The following is a 19,708-nucleotide window of genomic DNA, read 5'->3' as shown; positions in this document are numbered from 1 at the left end:
TGTCCCAACAGGTACAGTGGCAACCTAATGCATGTGTGCCATATAACTCTCGGAAAGAATACTCGAAAGCCTTGGAGAGCAAGGCAGAAAGTATGCAGACCACCTTGGCCTTTTTCTATTATTCTGACCACGACGTAAGCACTGACTTGGAAGCCTGACATTGTTATTCAGCGTTATAAAAAGGCTCCGACTCAAGCTCAAGGAAAATCATTCACTCGCCTCTTCCAATTGCAGAGAAGGCAACATGAGCCCCCGTCTTTCCGTCCTTGCTGAAACTCTGCAAGCATTGAGTTGCCAAGAGTAGTCTTTCCTACCTGCACAATACTTCTTCACTCTTTGCATGTTTAGTACACTTTCCTTTTCTGTTCATATGAGAGGAGGAGGACGATGACGACAAATTGTTTGTTCGCTCGCCATTCGTAACGGCCTGATGGCCTTGCCGACGAAGCAATTATTATTTGTATCTGAGTCCTCTCTCATTGGAAATCTGCTTCTACTTTCTCCTGTTTGAACTTGGCTAAGTTTTGCCTTTTCTTTCTTTTTCTTTTTCCATTTTTTGGGGGGAGGGGGGGAGGGAGCTTGAACTTGGCTTAGTGGCAGCACAGCCAATCCAGTTCTCATTACTAGTTTGTGCTTTGAGGTAATGATGAGACTTATCTAGAATTGCATTTTTTGTTGTTGCATCCGAAACAACTCCTCAAAAGGACACAGGAAACCAGGCATATGCACAGACATGTTGAGCTGTTTAATGCATGAAATGTGGCCTAGGCCAACCAATTAGAGGTTTCTTTCAGGTAATTTATCTACTTTAGTCACTGTATTAGAGTAGACCAATGTTTTCACCAAAAAACAAAAAAAAAAAAGGTAGACCAATGTCGGACACGGTCATAGTTATTGCAGAACCAAATACAACTCCACTCTGGCACGGAAATTTGCATGACGGATAGGGAGGGAACCAAAAGAAGAATTGGCAGGGAAGAAGCTTTGTTTCAAGCTATAACTCAACGAGGGTTGTCAACCAATTTATGAATCAGTTGAGACATACAAATCCAGTAAGTCTCTGGTGCTTTATGACTCAAATGAATTAATAAAGTAGATAGCATGTCTAAAATAAATGTACGAAACTCTGGCTTCAATACCATTCGAAGAAACATGGCCGACCACACTTCAGGGGCCATATTCACTGCTTGTCCAAGAGATCGGAATCCAAGAGCTACCCTTGCTACCATAGACTGAGCCTGCAAATACATATATCACAAATCGGTAAGCTTCTTCTTATGAATATGATACCCACATGTTCTCTACCTCCCAAAACACACAATTTTTTTTTGCAAACCTCCGAGTCTGAATTTTTTACAGCTTCAACCTTCTCATATGGCGATGTCCAACCTAGTACTTGATTCAGTAGAAAGGTATCTGCTGCTTCAATTATGTCCCGAAGGAGGAAAATGCGCACCCTCAGACCCTTTTCAGAGAGGATGAATAGCAAAAGATCCTCAGTAGCAGCAACAACAGCACGCATGTCGAAAGATTTCCAGCCCAGAGGGTTTGAGCTTTCTCTGGTGTTGGAGTCCTCTGCAGACTCAGATGCCTGTTCAGATATTGCCACAATCTGAAACGAGAGAAAGGCCATCCAAATTTCAGCAAGGTTGGACAGCAATTAGCAAGCACAAGCAAGCAAGGATTCACAAGAGCAATGACACGATGACAGAATCAAGGTCTATATAATTGTCCCAAACAGCCTGAGGATTTCTTGACCATTACACAGACCATATGCAGCATATTGTCTCAGAAACTAAAACAGATTCACCAGACAAACATTCAGTTACAGGTGATATTTCAGGTTGCAAATTGTTCATATAATTGCAAATAGATGCGGCAATGTGTGTCTCACTCTAGTAACTCAGAGTAAGCGACAGCAGCCTGACTAGAATGTACGCCCAAGGATTCACATTCCCAATAAAACATATGTCAAGTGATACATGTACCATGGAAGAATTTCACATTCAGATGCAACTGGAGAAAAAAGTACACATTTCCGACAATATGCAATCATGTCCTCTAGATAAGCAAGATAAAAAAAAAAGGGACAAGGAAAAACGGCCCACCAGTCGCTCCAACCGATTCCATCTTATAGATCCATCATTCCGAATAACAAGTTGCCGCAAAATTGTTCTCATATCAGGATTGGGGTCTGCCAGAAGCCTCCCAATGACAAAAGGGTAAGCACTCTCAACAACTTTAAAATCAGGGTCTAGAAGTTTTGCGGTCCCTTCTAGTGATCCTAGAGCTCTTATCACCAAGGCATAGTCTGGTGGGAGTGAAAAATTAAATTCGTACATGACATCATACAGCTGATTCATTATTCCCTGCAATCAAAACAACAGTAATTCACAGTTTAGTTTCATCCATATTGTGCAGTAAGGGTCCATAACATCTATGCGACACTTTTTGGTTAGATCGTAGCAAAAGCCAAAGGGATTGATCAGCAGCTTCAACAAATTTTACTTACGTCTCGATCAGAAACTACAATTAACAGTAAGCATACACAATTGGGTCTTTTATGATTTCTTCTCACAATTAGGTCTTTTATGATTTCTTCTCATTTCATAAGACACAAAAATGCGCGTGAAATACTTCCTCGTGCACCCACAAAAGCACACATGATCATTCTGCTCCACTTCTTGACATGAGGCTAAATCAGAGGGTTGTCAATATGGACAGGAAAAGCATCAATCAAATTCTAGTTGACACATGGTTTTCATCAAAGAATTACCCAGAATGAACCACCGGGAGCAAATTACATCAGCTAATTAGTGGCATTAATCAATTGTGCACAATTTATCAGCGCACAAAGTTCTGTACAGAAGAAGAAAAGATATTCCTTGCTCACTTCTAGACACATGTTCACAAAACTTATCTGCGAGTAACAGTTTCCATTTCATATCTTAGGGAAAGGCTGTTTTGCAGCATTTGGTCCTATCCTGCTCTAGTAATATTTTAGTGATAGGTTTCATATGAACAAGACGAACCAATTTGGTCAGCTACCTAGCAACAAACTCCTATTGTTTCATTCATTGCAGTATTTCTGAGCAATTTTATGAACATGAAAACCTAGATGCTTTCTCCCGAATGCAGAAACAGATCAAATGACCTGGCTATTTGATATGAAAACAGGCATCTGCAAAAATGGCCGAACTTGTAAAAAGTAAAACTTGTAGCAGCTAATAGAGTAAACCTGAAAATCTTGAGATTGTCTGGTACCCTCACCACCAAAGGATGCTTTTAATGCATCTGAAACTGCTTGTACATCAACCCCTTCAGGAAGGAATCCCAAAGAAAGAAAGTCATTTGCTAGACCCAAAGAGTCACGATTAACGAAGTGCACAAGCTGGAAAGGAGAGAAAATGATCAACAAGTCGAATCAGCACATTACATATGACAACACTCAGGTAAAATGATGCAGGATGCTCACAACTGCTACACAGGCAACTTGTTTACAGGAGAGAGCGTGTGAATATGCAGATCATATGGTGCCAGCCATGCAGCCTGGTTGTAACTTTTCTTAATTCCTTTTCGTTTTAACTTCTTTTGCGCACTGGTTGGGGGGAGTTTATTGTCAGTTTATGGGATCCATTTCCAGGAAAACTGCAATCACCATGTTCTGGGGGCATTGTGTATATTTGAGTCCCGGCTGACAAATTTTTCTGATTCTTCCAAAACAATATAAACTTGCATTACCTTGATAGGAAAAGAGCAATGCTAAATCGCAAGTGCAGTAAGGGAATGCTCATACCACTTGAATTAGTCCAACACGATAATGGCGAGGAATGTCTCCCATCATGCCAAAATCAAAATAGGCGAGAGAACCACTGGGAGTTGCAACAAGGTTCCCGGGATGTGGGTCGGCATGGAAAAATCCAACTTCAAGCAACTGTCTTAATGAGCAGTATAATCCCTATAAAGCACACTACAAATTAGGCGACTTTCAGGAATCATTCAATGAGCTCAAGCGAAAAAATGGGCACTGTCTTTCCATTCAATGTGAATAACAACAATATCTAGACGATGCCAGCGAATAGACACACATAAAAAGTTGGACTATGGCCCTGTAAAAAATGACAAGGTATTCTTTTTCCACCTGATCAATGAGTTTCCTTCTGTTTAAAGAAGCTTCCTTCAGGCTAGTATCATCTGTGAGTTTAATTCCATCTATCCATTCCATTGTCAGAACAGCTTTGCGAGTAAAATCCCAATATATTTTTGGAACCTTGACCAAGTTAGTATTTTTGCATTTGGTATCCCTCATTGCAGCTTTTGATTGCATGTTCTGGTCATCAACTATCATGAAAAAGTTTTAATCAGTGCACCAACAGAAGATTGTCCATAGCTACAATATCGTTCCAAATCAGACACATGCATTTAGCCATCCATTCTTATAGATAGATAGAGAGAGGGAGAGAGAGGTGGAATTGCTTTTTGTCAACGGAAAGTGGTGTTCATTTTGCAAAAGTCCCAGCTATCTGGCAAAGGATACTGCAAAGAATGTTTCTAGTATGGATATTGCACACTTCAGGAATAAATATCCAGAATTTGCAAGAATGACTCTATTATTAAAGAAAAATTAGTACTTATAAGAAACATTATGAAACTATTGAAAGAAGAACATCATGCGACCATAAACAATTAAGTTATTGACAGATCCAATCATAAATCATCCTGAAATGAGCCATAATTGAACTATGGACGTACACGTATCAGAAAATATTCTGGGGATACTTCAAAGTACATATACTACAGCTCCAGGATATTTTTTGCTTATTGAATATATGGCATATAGACTCACATTGGACGGAACCATAGAGAGAAGCAAAGCGTTCTGCATTTTTCCCCTCCAGAACATAATCAATTTCATCGAACATGTGTCTAACCTGTCAATAAGTAGAGAATATACCACGTCCTTGATAAAATATAACGCAAATGGGAATTCATACGTATAGAAAAACAAAAAAAGGCCAAGAAAGTGCATGCTCCCAATTGACATCAGTATTTTGGACACTGTAACATAGCCGCCCACCAATAGAAATTAATGTATATCACAAAATCTGAGATATCCAAATCATCACAATATGAACCCACTTCATGTCTTGTGTCGAATGCTATGAGAAATGCCTATCTTTTCATGTCTTAGTGTTGCATGAATTAGAATTGGCACTGAACAAATGAACAAAAAAAAAAAAAATATTCTACCCTCAGAATGTCTGAAACAACTAATGCAATAGCAAGTGCGATCATGAAGAGCCATACATGTATAACTTAGTCCAGCAGAAATTTCATATAATATAACCATCTCTAGGGTATCAAGGGGAGCAGGGATTAGCATTCATCAGCATAGTCAAACAGTAAGATTTCCAACTTCAGACATTGCCACGAAATTTTACTAAGAAGAAAATGAAGACGCTCGACTACAAGTACTCTATTTGATATAATAACTGCTTCATAGAAAAGTTTTGAGTCTGTCCAAGGAGAAGATGCACCTGACTGCGTTCACACCAGTCCATGCAGAAAGAAACTACTTGATGAATACATTTACCCCTGCTTAGAAGTTCTACTCAGTGTAGACGAGCTACACCCAAAATCACACCAAACCTTGAAATTAATATTTGCCTGCCCCACTGACCATATGCATAGCCCACCCTCCCCCAATGAAAACTAATAGCAAAGAAGTTTGTCCTGGACACTAGGGAAAATAGAGTCAGAGAGTGCCCAACAACTGGTGGGAAGATCCAGAAAGTCAGATAATGGCATTGCTGCATAGTTCGATTGTGCATTTCCAGACTAACCTTGAAAATGTTTTTGGAAAGATGACCAACTCTCACAATGTTGGATATCCAGCATTAATATGTCTAGTAAAGAAACAGAAACTAGCAAGAAAGTCAGAGGAATTTTCAGAGGTTTGCACGAAAATGCTCACCATTTCATTAACTGCTACTAAAAGATCTTTGCGCGCCTTTGCAAACCTCTTCAACTGACCACCAATCATATTAAATAGAAGAGCATCAAGGGTCAATGAAAGCGTCATTCCAGGCCTTTGTACTTTAACAGCAACCAGCTCTCCAGAAGGAAGGTGAGCTGCAGGACTTGGCACAACAAAGAGAGATGGAAATGTTAAAGTCTAGTTCGGAGAAAGAACACCAAGCAACAGAGAAGCAGATATATTATCTTTCCATTCATAGAAGTGATTATTTGACCTTTGTACACCTGCCCTAAAGATGCTGCTGCAATTGGCTCTGGACTGATGTCCGCAAAAATCTTTGAAATAGGAACTCCCAATTGGGTCTCAATAGATTTAATGGCAACAGAAGTTGAAAAGGGTGGTATTTGATCCTAGCACAAAAGGAAATTTCAGCTGTACTATGATCAGCTTCTAGTGAATCATCGAAATCTGGAACAATTTCCACAGTTTACAATTAGAAAGAATATTGTAAAAGAAAGAAAGGCTACTTACCTGTAATTTAGCTAGCTCCTGACAATATATTAAGGGCAAAATATCTGGTCTAGTGCTCAGAGCTTGACCAAGCTGTACAAGGTTAAACATAAGACTTCAGCCAACCACATGTCGCGAAGTTATGACTAGCGAGAACCGATTCTACACGAACAAGCATGGAGATCGGGTGGAAAAGACTTGCCTTGATATAAAATGGACCCAAGCGTATAAGAGTTTCGCGAAACTGCAGGAATTACACAAAAATACCATAAAAAATCAGATATGACTAGGAAGAAAGCAAAGAAGTTCAGACAAACAAAACCATTAATATCTCATAAATCCAAAGCTTTAAAATTTACCATGTAACACCCCAGCCCATGCAAAGTAAACTTACTCTAAGCATGATAACATCAAGACTAGCAAAGATGCAGAAATCTCTAGTCCAGATCGGCCAAAATAAAGCATCTTAGATTTTATAGTCAGTGCTAATAGACCATTCCAATAACAAAAGTGCCCAGTTTGCCACATAGTAGGGCCTAAGCATAGGTGTTAAGTCATAGTGACAATACCTTAACAGCTCGTTTCTTCATGTCTTGCACAAAAAACTGCCAAATGGTTATCTGCAACACGTGGAATGAAATAATTGTTGCTCTGTACAAAGCTAAAAAGGGACCGAATCGATAAACTGCAGAGAAGCTTCTGGAGCTATACGTTCCAAGAGCATGGTCAAATTCACTTTCCAATGATTCTTTCCTCCATTTTGCGTACTCAGCAGACGGCCTTTCACCATGCACGCTGGTAAATCCTGCAGAGGACCTTCACAGACATAGTGGTGATAGGTGTGAGTAATTCGTTTTATGGGGCATATGATCATTATCAATCTAAAGTCCAACTACTCAAGATAAACATTTTACTCACGAATATCGCCGTGACAATAACTGCAGGAAACAGATTTCTTGTCTTGTTGAAATTCCAATGTCCTTTGTGCTACCGATTAATATAAGGTTTCCCACCGGGCTCTCAGTTCCATTATGACGGCATAAACCTGCTAGGCAATCGCAAAATCGAAAATGCAAGGATATAACGTTATTTCCTCATGGGATGGGACGATCAATGTAGGCAACAGTATCCATGCATGCTTAAAATTAACTTCACTAAAAGCAACAGAAGATTTGCTCTTCCTCCAACACAATAGCATGTGGAACACTACCAGTGATAAACTGATAATACAGTTGTCGTAATGCAAATCCACAAAATTGAGCCATTTTAACTATCTCAACCCATTAGAATGAGGAACTTTGTAGCAAACACCAGCCCTAGAAGACATCTCAAGTACCATTTCTTAAGGAGCGGTGTGCACATTGGAATACCCATAACTACTTATTGTCTAACCAGGAACAAGTGAAACATGGATTCTCCACCGGCAGCCTATCAAACGAATGTCTCAGCACTAAGTCAGTTCAAACTATCAACACCCCTCTGATGGAAATGGAGGAAAAAGCAAGCCATGCCGGTATGTAGATCCTAAATAATATGATTGCATAAGCAAACTTAGCGAATTAATACGAAGACGATCATTCGATTTATGAATACATGTAAGTCGCTCAATAGATGAAACGCCCCTAGGAGTGAACACCCATTAGACAACAACGGACTAACGTGATCAAACCGCTATAGCACAACATGCAATTGCAATCAGCGTTCCAAGGGACAAGTAGTTCAGCTAAAACCACACAACTCCTGATCCAGAACGTCTACCACCAGCACAAAAAGGTGAAGAATTAGCATCAATCTACGAAGCCTTGGAGGCTCCGTTTGAGCTCCAGCGTGTGGTCGGAAGCGAACAGAGGGAAGTGAGAGCGGAGAGTAGGAGATTACCCCTGGAGAGAAGTGCGACATTGCGGCGGCCGCGGCCGACGCGTGCAAAGACAGAGCTCATGAGCTTGATTCGGGATGAGAAGCCATTGGAGTGAGCTTCGCGATTTCGTTACGTGCACGGCACTTGTTCGATGAATTGCCTCAGGAGAATGAGTGAAGCGCCAGGTTCCGGTAAAGAGGGAGAGAGATCTGATTGAGAATGAGAAAACTGCCACGTCTCACGATTTGAGCCTACCTGGCACCTCACGGGGGTAACCGAGCCGCCTCCTCTCGCCGGCGATGTTTTGGTTGCCTCAGCATGTGTGCGTTAGGAGAATTTTACCTTTTTTCATACAATTATTGGATGAAGAAATGGACTGAAATTGAAAAATAACAAATGTGTTTTGAAATAAGAAAGAACATTTATATTTTTTTGAATTGATTCGCAAGTCCGCATCGACGATAATACATCCAAAACGTTTTCGAAAAGTTTAAAAATATGTAGGAAATGAAATTTAGTTTCTAAAATATATTCGGTGAAAGATAAAAATATAATCCTAACTAACACGTGCTTTCTCTCATAATTTACCAAAGAAGTTGCAAATGGATCCATGGGTTCACCAATTATTGATGGTTCTAGAACCGCTAAGCCTAAGTTACATGCAATAGTACCCAAAATTACTACTGAAAAAATATATAAAAAATCGTTGGGCAATTTTCACAAGAAAAAAACGAAGAAAATAAAGGGTCCATTGAATTTCAAGTATTTTGTTTCACCAATAAGATACAAAAATTTACTTTTCATTTGGAATTGCACCTAAAGGTTTAAAAAAAATATTTTTTCTTTTAAAACTTTTATAACTAAAAAAGAATTCTTTTGAAATTTTATAATTAGTTAAACACATTATATCACTATTTTAATTCGCAACACAGATTGAGAATCACTATACTAAAATAATAAAACTTGAAAAAATTAAATAAATATTCAAATAAGTATAACTCATCCATATAATGTTAAGAAAATGACATAAATAGTCCATGAACTTTGACTCGATATGTAATGTGGTCCATGAACTATTAATTTGACCAATATTTTTCCTAAACTTTAGTCCAATATATAATATAGTTCATGAACTTTTAATTATCATTTTTTTATTTTAAAACCTATATAATGTATTGAAAGTTTGTGAACATATTGATCAAATTAAAATTTTAGAGATCATATTGAACAAATTAAAATTTTAGGAATTACATTACACATTGAGTTAAAGTTTAGAGACCATATTGGTCAAATTAAAAGTTCAGAGATCACATTACATATTGGGTGAAAGTTTATGGATTATATATGTCATTTTCTCTAAAATAATTGTCTAACGATCCATCTAATATTATCTATAAATGGAATTAAATAGAGTGTTTTAGAACACTACTTACTTCTCGACAAATAAAGAAAAAAAAATAGTGACTGAAAATTTGGAAAATATGTCGGGCTAAGCTTCGCTAGGGCCAATTTAGGGGAAAAAGCAAAAAGAAAGGGTAAAAAAAAAAAAGGGAGGAGGTTATGCTCATCGTGTACGGGTCGCTCCCACAGCGACTCCCCAGCTGTTGAGCTCGAATACCGTTCTTCCCGCCGAGAGCAGATCCCGACGACCCCGCGCTCTCTTCGCCGGATTGGCAAATCCCTTGGCCGACGAAGTCACTGAAATTTGCAAAAACCCTAAGGCGGATTTGGAGCTTCGATTTGCCGGAGCATCGTCTGTTTCCAATGGCAAACCAGCAAACGTCTTCGAGGCCGTGGATCATAGAAGCAGCGCCTTACTTGGTGGTTCTTCTAATAGCTGCTCACGTCTTCGCTTTGGTACTCTCTTAACCCCACATCCTTTCTTTCTTTCCATTTTCCGTTTCTTCTTTCGCATTTCAACCCCGACATTCAAGTGTTGTTGATGCTTTGGCTTCTGAATTGTTCGTCCCTAAGGTATACTGGATATACAGATTGGCTACAGAGAAGCAACCTCAGAGAAGAAAGGCTCACTGAAGAACTTGGCCATTTGCTAGTGACAGCGAAGGTTTGCCGAAAACCCTGATTTGTTCCGCGAGTTGCTCTGTCATGATCGGACCTGTTTTCCTGTTCATGATGATGGAACGTATTCTCGTTGCGATTTTGCGACGTTCGCTGTCATATAGTCCATGCATTTTGTTGATAATGTTGGAAGTGTTGAAAATAAATCTTAGAAGGAAGATTAGCACGGTGCTGCTGTTGCCATTGTTTGGAGTTGTTAGAAGTTGAAAGAGGAATGTAATCCTGCCATGTCGACAATTGTTTGTTTCGGTCAGTGAAAGCAATTTCTACAACTAGTTCATGTGGACAGATATTTGCTCCGATCAATAAGCTTATCTTGTGGAGAATCTTATTCTGACTGTTGCAAATCTGCGGTGATCTTCCTATTGTGCTATAACAAAGTTAGAGTGCCTGAGTGCTTTTGAGAAGGCACTACTAAGGATCAACATTAGTTGCAAGGGCTTAATATTATCTGATGAAGAGTTGTAAGAGTGTTAAGGTTGAAGATTGCCCATCAGGAATTTCATCAAACATCTGGAAACTAGGGTTATGATATTTTATCGAGAATTGGACAAGGTTTCATAGGTGCCTAGGTGCTATTGAGAAGGCACATCTGAGGGTTGACAACAGATTCACTGGATTATGATTCGTTGTGGAGAATTGGAAGAGTGCCAAGTGGGTGATTACACATTAAGGTCTGTTTGTTTCGTGGAATATGAATGACCTGGAAAATATTTTTCTTAAAATAATCGCTTGTTTGGCTTGATTTGGACAATATTTTTCTTAAAATATTTTTTCTTAAAATAATCGCTTGTTTGAAATAGTTAGTCAATGAAAAATGTTGTCATTGTTGACAACGATTTATGTCTAAACATTATCATGATTGATGGAAATATTCTTTGTTCGTTCATTTTTGTGGAGGATACAGACGAGTATTTTTAGGAAAATGTTTCTCGAAACATCCACTTTCTGCGGAAAAAATGCACCCTAAGAATTTTTATAAACACTTGGGAGGGGCCAGAAATGCCCACAAGCCGAAGGGTCCATTACTTCCTATCTGAGTGATACTTTTGTTTATTTTAAGTGTATAATAGTAGGAAGGGCAGTTTTTGCAGATACAATTATATTGATTGTGTAGTTGACCAATCTGATTTAATGGCTTTGAAGTAGCTTTGGTTCGGGTGAAAGTCGCAGGGGAATATGATGATTGTGGTGGGAAGTAAATTAATTACATGCTAGATTAGGATGCATTAAATATGTTTTAACAAACGCAGTTTAATCTGCTCCTTCTCTTCTCATTGGCCACGTATTGATGCAAAATACTTAGAGGCCTGCTAGAATTGCTTTCTCACAATCAAGAATTTACCTGCTTGTTCTCGAGGGAGGAGAAGAGAGGGGAAAGCCTCTTTTTTGCAGTCCTAGTGGTGGTAAAAGTTTATTTCCCCCTGTTTTTGGGGTGACTTGAGGGAACTATTGAAGCTACTGGGAGCTTGACTTCAATCACTATCTCCTTTTCTTGGTTTGCAATTTGTTTGATTCTCATTTTTTTTTTTCCTTTTGTAATATAACTAGCAGAGACATTCTGCAATGCTGACTAACTTGTAAAGGACATCTTCTGTTCATTCTTTATGCATGTAAACTGCTTTTGCCATGTTGTACTGCGAAATAATGGATATGAAAATGAGAAATACTTCCTCAGTCTCTTAAGTGTAGCCGGCCTTTTTCTGGTTCTCCTAGGTGCATTGCTTTGGCCAATTTGTCCAGTAATTGTGTTTTCTATCCTGCTCTGAATGTTTAAATCCCATTTGGCTATGGACTTCCTGAACTCTTTATGTGTGTGTGTGTGTGTGTGTTTTTTAAGGAATTTAAACCTTTTGGTCTCAAAGTTGGTGACAGTGTTTCTCATAAAAGTGCTCATCTTGTATTACCTCTACATAATAGACCAATTTGGGCAGTTATCTGCATTATGTACAGCCTTAGCATAGTAGATCTTTGCATCATGTGCTTGCTGTCTTTTTATTTCTTTTCCTAGATAAGTGTTGTGGCTTTACCATCCTATTTATCATGGTGGTTAGCAACCATATGACAACATGATCTAGATATACTACGTTTTGTGTCTCTGAGAGGCTGGAAATGAATTTGTAAGATTGACTTTCAGCTTTCTAATCCAAATGTATACATTTCGGAAGATGATGGTTCCTTCTGTGCTTTTTTGGTGGGCTCACACTAGAGTTTTTATCATACACTAAACAGATAGACAGTCCGCTTGCAGTTATGAGGAACCTAACAGTACTCTAATTATGCGCAGGAAGTTTACAGTTCAAGGATGATCCATCTAGGGGAAAATCCAAAGGATGTATTGCTAGATATTTGGGGCAAGAACTTTTCACACATGTTTTCTTACATCATACCTTCTGATTACGCTCAAAGCCGTTGCTCTTACTTTGTACAGAGTACTTTGGACTTCCAGGTTTCATTCGTGTTAGGTAGATGGTTAATGAGTGGCTGGTGTATTGGAAGCAATTTGTCTGGTGTCATTCTGTTTTACCTTTGCAACCAGCCATCCAGCTGACATTGCATATTTTTTCGTGAGTGAAGGAAGTTTTCTTTCGGGGCTCTGACTTTTGCATTAGACAGCCTCAAGCTGTTGGTTGGATGTGGAAAATGCTTGTGTTGGTAGGATGCTGACCGTATGAACTATGCTCACTAAAGTGATTTTGACAAATTACCATTATCTTGTCCGCACATTTTGTTTTAGTTGGTCTTGTCTTGTCTGCACATTCAGTTGATCCAAATGAAAACAGAGTATTTCACTTGGCAAGGATATATATTTTTTATTTTTTCCTTTACAATTAAGAGCTGGGCAAAACTTTAATAGTAGAGGAATAGTCGTTGCCAGCAATGTGGTCCACCTTTCCACAGTAGCAGAGCAAAGTGATCTTTTCGTGGGAGTCTAATGGTGGAAGAGACGGAAAGTCCATTGTTAGGCAATGCTTTTCTCCTTCCCCATCCTTAGCCTTTAAGAAAAATCAAAATGGTGGCAAAGGCTGCGCACTCTCTCTTGCACTTCATTCCAAGCATGGGCATGGACTTTGATCTTATCACGCGAAATCGACACGTCCCAAAAAGAAAATAGAAAAAGATATTGGAGAAATGGCATGTAATTTCACAATTTCCTATTTATTTTTTGCGTTTCTCCTTTCTTTCTTGTGGGACAATTTACATCACTTAATTTGCTGACATCTGTGGACGAATTACGTATCTAATTGTGGCTTCTGTCGTCATCGTTGTCGGCGTTCTCTCAGTTGTCTCCAGCGGCGCCGCTTGTGGTGGGGTTCTCTGCAAACCCACCGCCCAAATTTGCAAAGAGGGGGCATGTCGACGCCGACGGATGACGCGATGTGGGGGCTATTCCCCCATAGTTTTTGGTTAAACGAAGATGTTGGTTGGATTCGTTCGTCTTTTATGTCTTTATTCGGCTACGTGTCCCCATCTTGATCGTCAACATCAACGGGAGTCAACGAGTACGCGAAAAGTGGTCGTCCCCGTTAAGATTCCGCTCGACCCCCACACAGACAACCCCCCCTCCCAAGAAAAAAAACAAGAGCTGGGCATTTTTGCCATTCCTTTGTTCGAGAATCTACGTAAGCTGCCACTCGCGGATGAGGTTGAGCTGTATAATGGATTATGCATCACGGGATTAGGAATTTCCTTTTTTTTTTTTTTTTGGTTTCGTAGGTTCAGCTGTAGCACGCCATGTACGACTCCTATGGTTTGACATGTAGCATCGACACACATCACCCTATGCGATGGTAAATCCAAGGTCAAAAGTGTAGTTTTGATCCCATGGCACTATTGCCAGAAAGAATGCCTAATTCTCGAGGGAAGGGATGTACTTTTAGATGGCATAGGAGCGGCTGCATGTGTCCTACATATCAAAAATGTTTTCCAAACTTAGTTATATATATTGGTATATCCATGCCTTTTTTTTTTTTTAAGATTGGATATATATCGATGCTTGTTGAGAGCAAAATCGGCGTGTTCTTAGATAGTTATATGGCAAATTTAGGGTCCCCTTTCTGCAGCAAACAAAAGAAACAATCTTAATTATTGTACTTACTTTTTTTACACATATCAAAATAATCCAATCATTGTGACTGGCAAATGGTGAGGATTGATGGGTTAATCGAGAATTAGGTTAAAAAAGTGACTCAAAAGATAGAGACAAATCGACAGCTAAATATCAAGGTAATAGACAACAGGTGAATGAGGGTGGTCAAGCACCATAACATGAGGCCAAAAGAGCGTTTTTAGTCTCACGCTACTGTTGCAAAAGGAAGGCCTAGCTCTTAAGGGAAGTCGATATGTTTTAGCGAAACTTGCGCGTATTCTTAGTTCTTTGACGTATTTGGGGTCCCTTTTCTCTTCAACAACAAACAAAACAATAGGCATAAATTGTAATAATCACCGTCTTCTATCCTCTTAAAGTTGATTTGTGCACACAGATAAGAGATTTCTCAAATGCATTCTATAACATGGGGGAGATTTCGTCAAATTTAAGTTATTCATTGTGGAGGATAATAGAATAAAAGATTGACTTTCAAGAAATTGCAAAAGTCCGCTTCAGCCTAAAACCTTGTACTTATCATCTTTCGAATTGATACGGTGGTGATTAATTAACGGTGGATGTTGCCAACCAATCTTTTTTTTCGTCTAATTAGCATAAGTTAAGAAATGAAATGCACGAAATTGTCCAGAGGAAGGGCAATTTCGTAGTTTTTATGAAAAGCGAGGGGTGTCTCCTCCACGTACCGCAACGATACATCACCAAACCCCAATCTCTGTCTCACCTCACCTCACTATCCACTCCAGTCTGATTCCCCGGCTTCCCATCCTCTCTCTGCCCTACACGCGCTTCCCATCGCTATTGCCTTCTCTCTCTAGTTTTCGGGGGGGCGGAGAGAGAGAGAATGTGCACCACCAAGCACCACCGCCTGGGCTCCGACCCCGACCACTCCGCCGAATGCTCCAGATCCGGCTCCCCCGACCGCTCCTGGATCGCCGAGTCCATCCACGGCGGGTCCCTCCGCCGCGTGGACCTCCACACTGGCACCAACGGCTGGGCCTCCCCTCCCGGCGACGTCTTCTCTCTTCGGTCCAAGACCTACTTGCGCAACCGCCACAAGTCCCCCTCCGGCGACTACCTCCTCTCCCCCGCTGGCATGGACTGGCTCAGATCCCCCGCCAAGCTGGACAACGTACTTGCCCGCCCCGACAACCGCGTCGCGCAGGCGCTCCGCAAGGCCCAGTCCCGTGGCCGCTCCCTCAAGTCCTTCATCTTCGCCGTCAACCTCCAGGTCCCCGGCAAGGACCAGCACAGCGCCGTATTCTACTTCGTCGCCGAGGAACCCATCCCCGCCGGCTCGCTCCTCTACCGTTTCGTCAACGAGGACGACAGCTTCCGCAACAGCCGGTTCAAGATCGTGAACCGGATCGTCAAGGGGCCGTGGATAGTCAAGAAGGCGGTCGGCAACTACAGCGCGTGCCTGCTGGGCAAGGCGTTGACGTGTAACTACTACCGAGGAGAGAACTACTTCGAGATCGACGTCGACATCGCGAGCTCGAAGATCGCGAACGCGATCCTGCACCTCGCATTGGGGTACGTGACGAGCGTGACCATCGACATGGGCTTCGTGGTGGAGGCCCAGGCGGAGGACGAGCTGCCGGAGAAGCTGATCGGCGCCGTCAGAGTGTGCCAGATGGAAATGTCGTCGGTGCACGTGGTGGACACTCCCCACACGCAGCCGCAGCCGCAGCCTCACGCGCGCGGGCACGGGTTCGCTAGGGTGAACCACCATACTTCCGCGGACGAGGACGAGGACGATGAGGATTGATTCAGAGGGCGAAGGAGAAGATTACTGCAGAGGTGAAATTCCTTTTCCTTCAAGCCCTCAATTCACTCTGCTCTCAATTCAGTCCGCGTTCAAGTTAATCGTCCTCTGCCGCTGACTTGATGCTAAAACAAGAAAATAAGAAGAAAAAACACCTGATGTGAAATTGGATTGACCCTTTTCAATTGAGGGGGAGCACTGATATTTGTAGATAGTTGAATCTCATTTTTATTGCGAGAAATAACATTGGCCAGTTCTGCTTCTGGAAAAGCTCACTTGTTCCTAGCATCCTTGTTTTTGATGATGCAACGCTTTTTGTTTGTTTATCAATAATCTGGAGAAAACGAGGAAGTGTAAGAAGAGAAGAGAGTATGTCTTTTTGACAAGATTGACGTTTCCTTTGTGCGGGTGAGGTCCGTCGTGTGCTTATTCTGGGATGGGACGACCCAGATTGATGATGTCTGCCCATCTGAGTCGTGTGCCTCTTTTAGGAAGGAGCCTTTTTCTGCTTGATGTCCCAAAAAGCACCAGACTTGATTTGTAGATGGTGGTTCTATGAAATTGGGAATCGGAGCTTCTGGGAAGTGAAAGCGTCTTGGAAATTTGGTGGGCTCAGGTTGTGCATTTTGGTGTCCATGGACCTCCATTTTTCCTGAAATCATTGCACTGCTTTTCAACAGTTTCTTGTCCCGTTCTTGGTACATGGCGTGGGGCATTGCATGATTAGACGATGACCGACAGTCATCAAGCACGCAGTTAGTAACAGCAACTCTTGTTTAAAACCCTCCTGGAACCCCCCCTTCCATCCCAACCTTTTTATTACTGTTACATTCTACTGTCAACTGAAGCATTAGAGGGCAAGTCGGAGCGGGAAGCACTGACACCTGTTTGTCATGGTCTGGATCAATTTTCCGGCAAAGAGCTCTGGCTGACTTCGTGGCTCCCATTGCAACCTTCAACATTTAGATATTGAGGCGTGAGAAAGTTAGTAATGTGCTCTCGATCATGATAATCTGCGAATTCAGACTAACTCGAATCATTGGGGGTTTCATTTCTGGAGTATTTTTTCTCTTGGGAAGGCGGTGGTAGTTCACTGATCACTAGTCGGCTAGTTGATGATTATTCTAGGGGGAGCAGGTATTTGTGGAACCGTTCCATAAAGTGCATTTCCCTGGCATGACTGAACTGTTTACATAACACAGTTAGTTTCCATTTCCTTAAAACATGGTTAAAGTGTATAAATCAAATTCGGATAAAAGAGTGTTATCATGTTTCACGCTGGTTGATTCACGAAGGCAATAGGATACAGCTTTTCCTTCTCTTTTGCATAATCGTTCCGGTTACTCTGTTCATCAAATGTTACATGGTAGCTTTCAAACGATGGCGGAGAAAGTCTACGAATTCTCGACTAGCAGCCAATTGTACGAACTCAGACAGATGATTGATCCCCCTCCCCCCCCCAACTCAAGTGCGATGGCCACTTTGGCTGGGCTCACATGACAAATCCGTAGGCAATTCCAATATTATTCTTATACGACAATCATGTTTGGCATTGTTATATTGATTCGTTTTTTCTGAGTTTTCTGCTTGTCATCATGCGGTTGGCAATATTCAGATGCATGCACACGCCGCCATCACCGGGCCAAAAAAGGCTTAGTCCAAATTCTGCAAGACTTCCTTCTTGTTTCACTTTTCTTTCGCCCCCCTACTTTGAATAGGAAGAAGCAACAACTAATGTATGGTGTATATTTCTTGAGAAAGTTGTATTATTCCATTGACAACCAAGAAGCAGGAGCCGCTGCTTTGTAGCGCCATGTGCTGGTATTGCTACACCGAGAGCACAAAGTCATCATGTTTTAGAGCACATGAATCGGCCTAAAAAAGAATTGGGTTCCAAGCCTTTTTATAACTGTGTACTGCTATTACCCGGGTATTCACAATATGTTGATCGAAGAACCATTTCGATGGATTCCAAAGTGATATGTCGGGTTTAGTTCACTGTGATCTAAAACCGCCATACGGAAAGTTACAGCATTGTGTATGTCCACTCGGTTTAGTGCTTGAATTACGTCGAGTGGTCGATCAGAGCCTGCTAAAACATTCAATGCAGCAAGTATCATGATATGAATTTGATTCAGTCCCATCTTAACAGGGTAACGACTAACAGCTCAAGAAAGCCCGCAACAAAACGAGGCGAGTTTCACCTCAACTGAAAGCCCACATGATTGTGAGGTAAGAGTCTGCCTCAGTAGAGCCTAATTGGGCTATCTGCAACGATTCAACCGGTACCGGTCCATCAACCGATTCTGCAGCTGAAAACCCACCTGAAGAAGTAGGTGATGAACTGAATCGTGGGACTTTCCATAGAAGTTAGAAAGTGGGCCAGCCTCACCATTTCCAGATTCTCCAATATATGAATGCTTGCACTAACTTAGGTCCCTTTTAAGAACCCAACTCAATTCAAATCTGCAATGTCCTCGTGGATCATAAAAGTTAGCTAGTGGTGACTGGTGGGTCTTTACCGTCCTAGTCGGCTATTAGTCATCTTCTCATCATGCTTACGTCCACTCGGACAACAAGGGCTGTCCGCTCTGCTGCCCAAAGCAAGATGCAGTTCAGTGGGAGAGATCTAAAACTGGAGCTGTTAATTTAGTTTGTAAACCGTTCTGTATCTTAGAATTACTTGCTAAATTACCAGGAGTCCATCCGTTTGAAGTTCCAAGGTTTACACGAAGCTGAGCACGGATCGAATTTGAAAACTTCCACAGTCCACAGTGAATAAATCCTACATATATCATCATGGTTTCATTCGATGGATTTCAAATCGAGATATGACAAGGTCGATTCAAGATGACGTGCCATCCACCGCCAGTTGCCAACTTGTTTCAACTAGACAAGTCATTTTCTTTTCCTTTTTCCACTCCATTCTTTATGTATACTCGTCGTTTTCACCAAAGAAATCGAATTTAACCGACTGATATAGACATCCTCCTGTCTAACTGATGGCCTTTCACATTGATAATGGGCCATTCACGAGGACTAATGGGCGAGAAAAAGGACATCAGCATGACATCAAAGGCTTACAAAAATGGGCAAAACTGCTTTGGGAACTCGTCTTTTCTGTTTCAACCACTGAATCTTAAAGCAGCTGGTGCGCTATCTCTTCGCAAGTGCTTTCCCACATGAAACCAACTAGCTCTGAGATTCGTCTTTTAGCCCTCAGTTCACATTGGTCGCAAGAAGAACACCTGAGCAGAAGATTCCAAGAAACGACCAACACAACATGACCAAATTCAGATTAGAGAAGCAAGATGGGCGGTGATAGCACAAAGCTTCAGCTCTCTGATTTATGCAAATCTTGAAGCTGTGTGGCTCGTCATATTGATGATCAACAGCGTCTTACATAGCAATCAA

The 19,708-nt window shown here is 41.2% G+C and overlaps 3 protein-coding genes across 4 annotated transcripts; 2 read left to right on the top strand and 1 right to left on the bottom strand.

The window, feature by feature from the left end:
• Positions 1-992: 992 nt before the first annotated feature.
• LOC115751044 (uncharacterized protein sll0005) lies at positions 993-8,660 on the bottom strand. 2 transcript variants are annotated; one of them, XM_030688734.2, is made up of 14 exons: positions 8,366-8,660; positions 7,406-7,535; positions 7,057-7,303; positions 6,690-6,731; positions 6,509-6,580; positions 6,252-6,387; positions 5,975-6,132; positions 4,847-4,931; positions 4,142-4,341; positions 3,797-3,958; positions 3,239-3,391; positions 2,109-2,369; positions 1,337-1,612; positions 993-1,238 (listed from the first exon to the last, which is right to left on the bottom strand). In XM_030688734.2, the coding sequence occupies exons 1-14, from the start codon at positions 8,424-8,426 to the stop codon at positions 1,002-1,004; spliced, it is 2,220 nt and encodes a 739-aa protein (XP_030544594.1). In that variant the 5' UTR covers positions 8,427-8,660; the 3' UTR covers positions 993-1,001. The 2 variants fall into 2 exon arrangements, with proteins under 2 accessions (XP_030544594.1, XP_030544595.1); XM_030688735.2 differs by having other exon boundaries at positions 7,406-7,532; positions 8,366-8,659.
• Positions 4,451-16,654, top strand: LOC115751046 (protein ENHANCED DISEASE RESISTANCE 2-like). Its single transcript, XM_030688738.2, has 2 exons — positions 4,451-4,466; positions 15,365-16,654. The coding sequence occupies exon 2, from the start codon at positions 15,374-15,376 to the stop codon at positions 16,295-16,297; it is 924 nt and encodes a 307-aa protein (XP_030544598.1). The 5' UTR covers positions 4,451-4,466; positions 15,365-15,373; the 3' UTR covers positions 16,298-16,654.
• LOC115750993 lies at positions 8,956-13,148 on the top strand. Its single transcript, XM_030688640.1, has 4 exons — positions 8,956-9,012; positions 9,860-10,202; positions 10,337-10,410; positions 12,712-13,148. Exons 1-4 carry the CDS (start codon positions 8,956-8,958, stop codon positions 12,973-12,975), a joined length of 738 nt encoding a protein of 245 aa, XP_030544500.1. The 3' UTR covers positions 12,976-13,148.
• Positions 16,655-19,708: the final 3,054 nt, after the last annotated feature.

This window comes from Rhodamnia argentea, chromosome 4, assembly GCF_020921035.1.
Source record: "Rhodamnia argentea isolate NSW1041297 chromosome 4, ASM2092103v1, whole genome shotgun sequence".
Taxonomy (NCBI): Eukaryota; Viridiplantae; Streptophyta; class Magnoliopsida; order Myrtales; family Myrtaceae; genus Rhodamnia; species Rhodamnia argentea.
The sequence above is the reverse complement of the archived record's forward strand: the minus strand, read 5'-3'. Positions and strand labels throughout refer to the sequence as shown.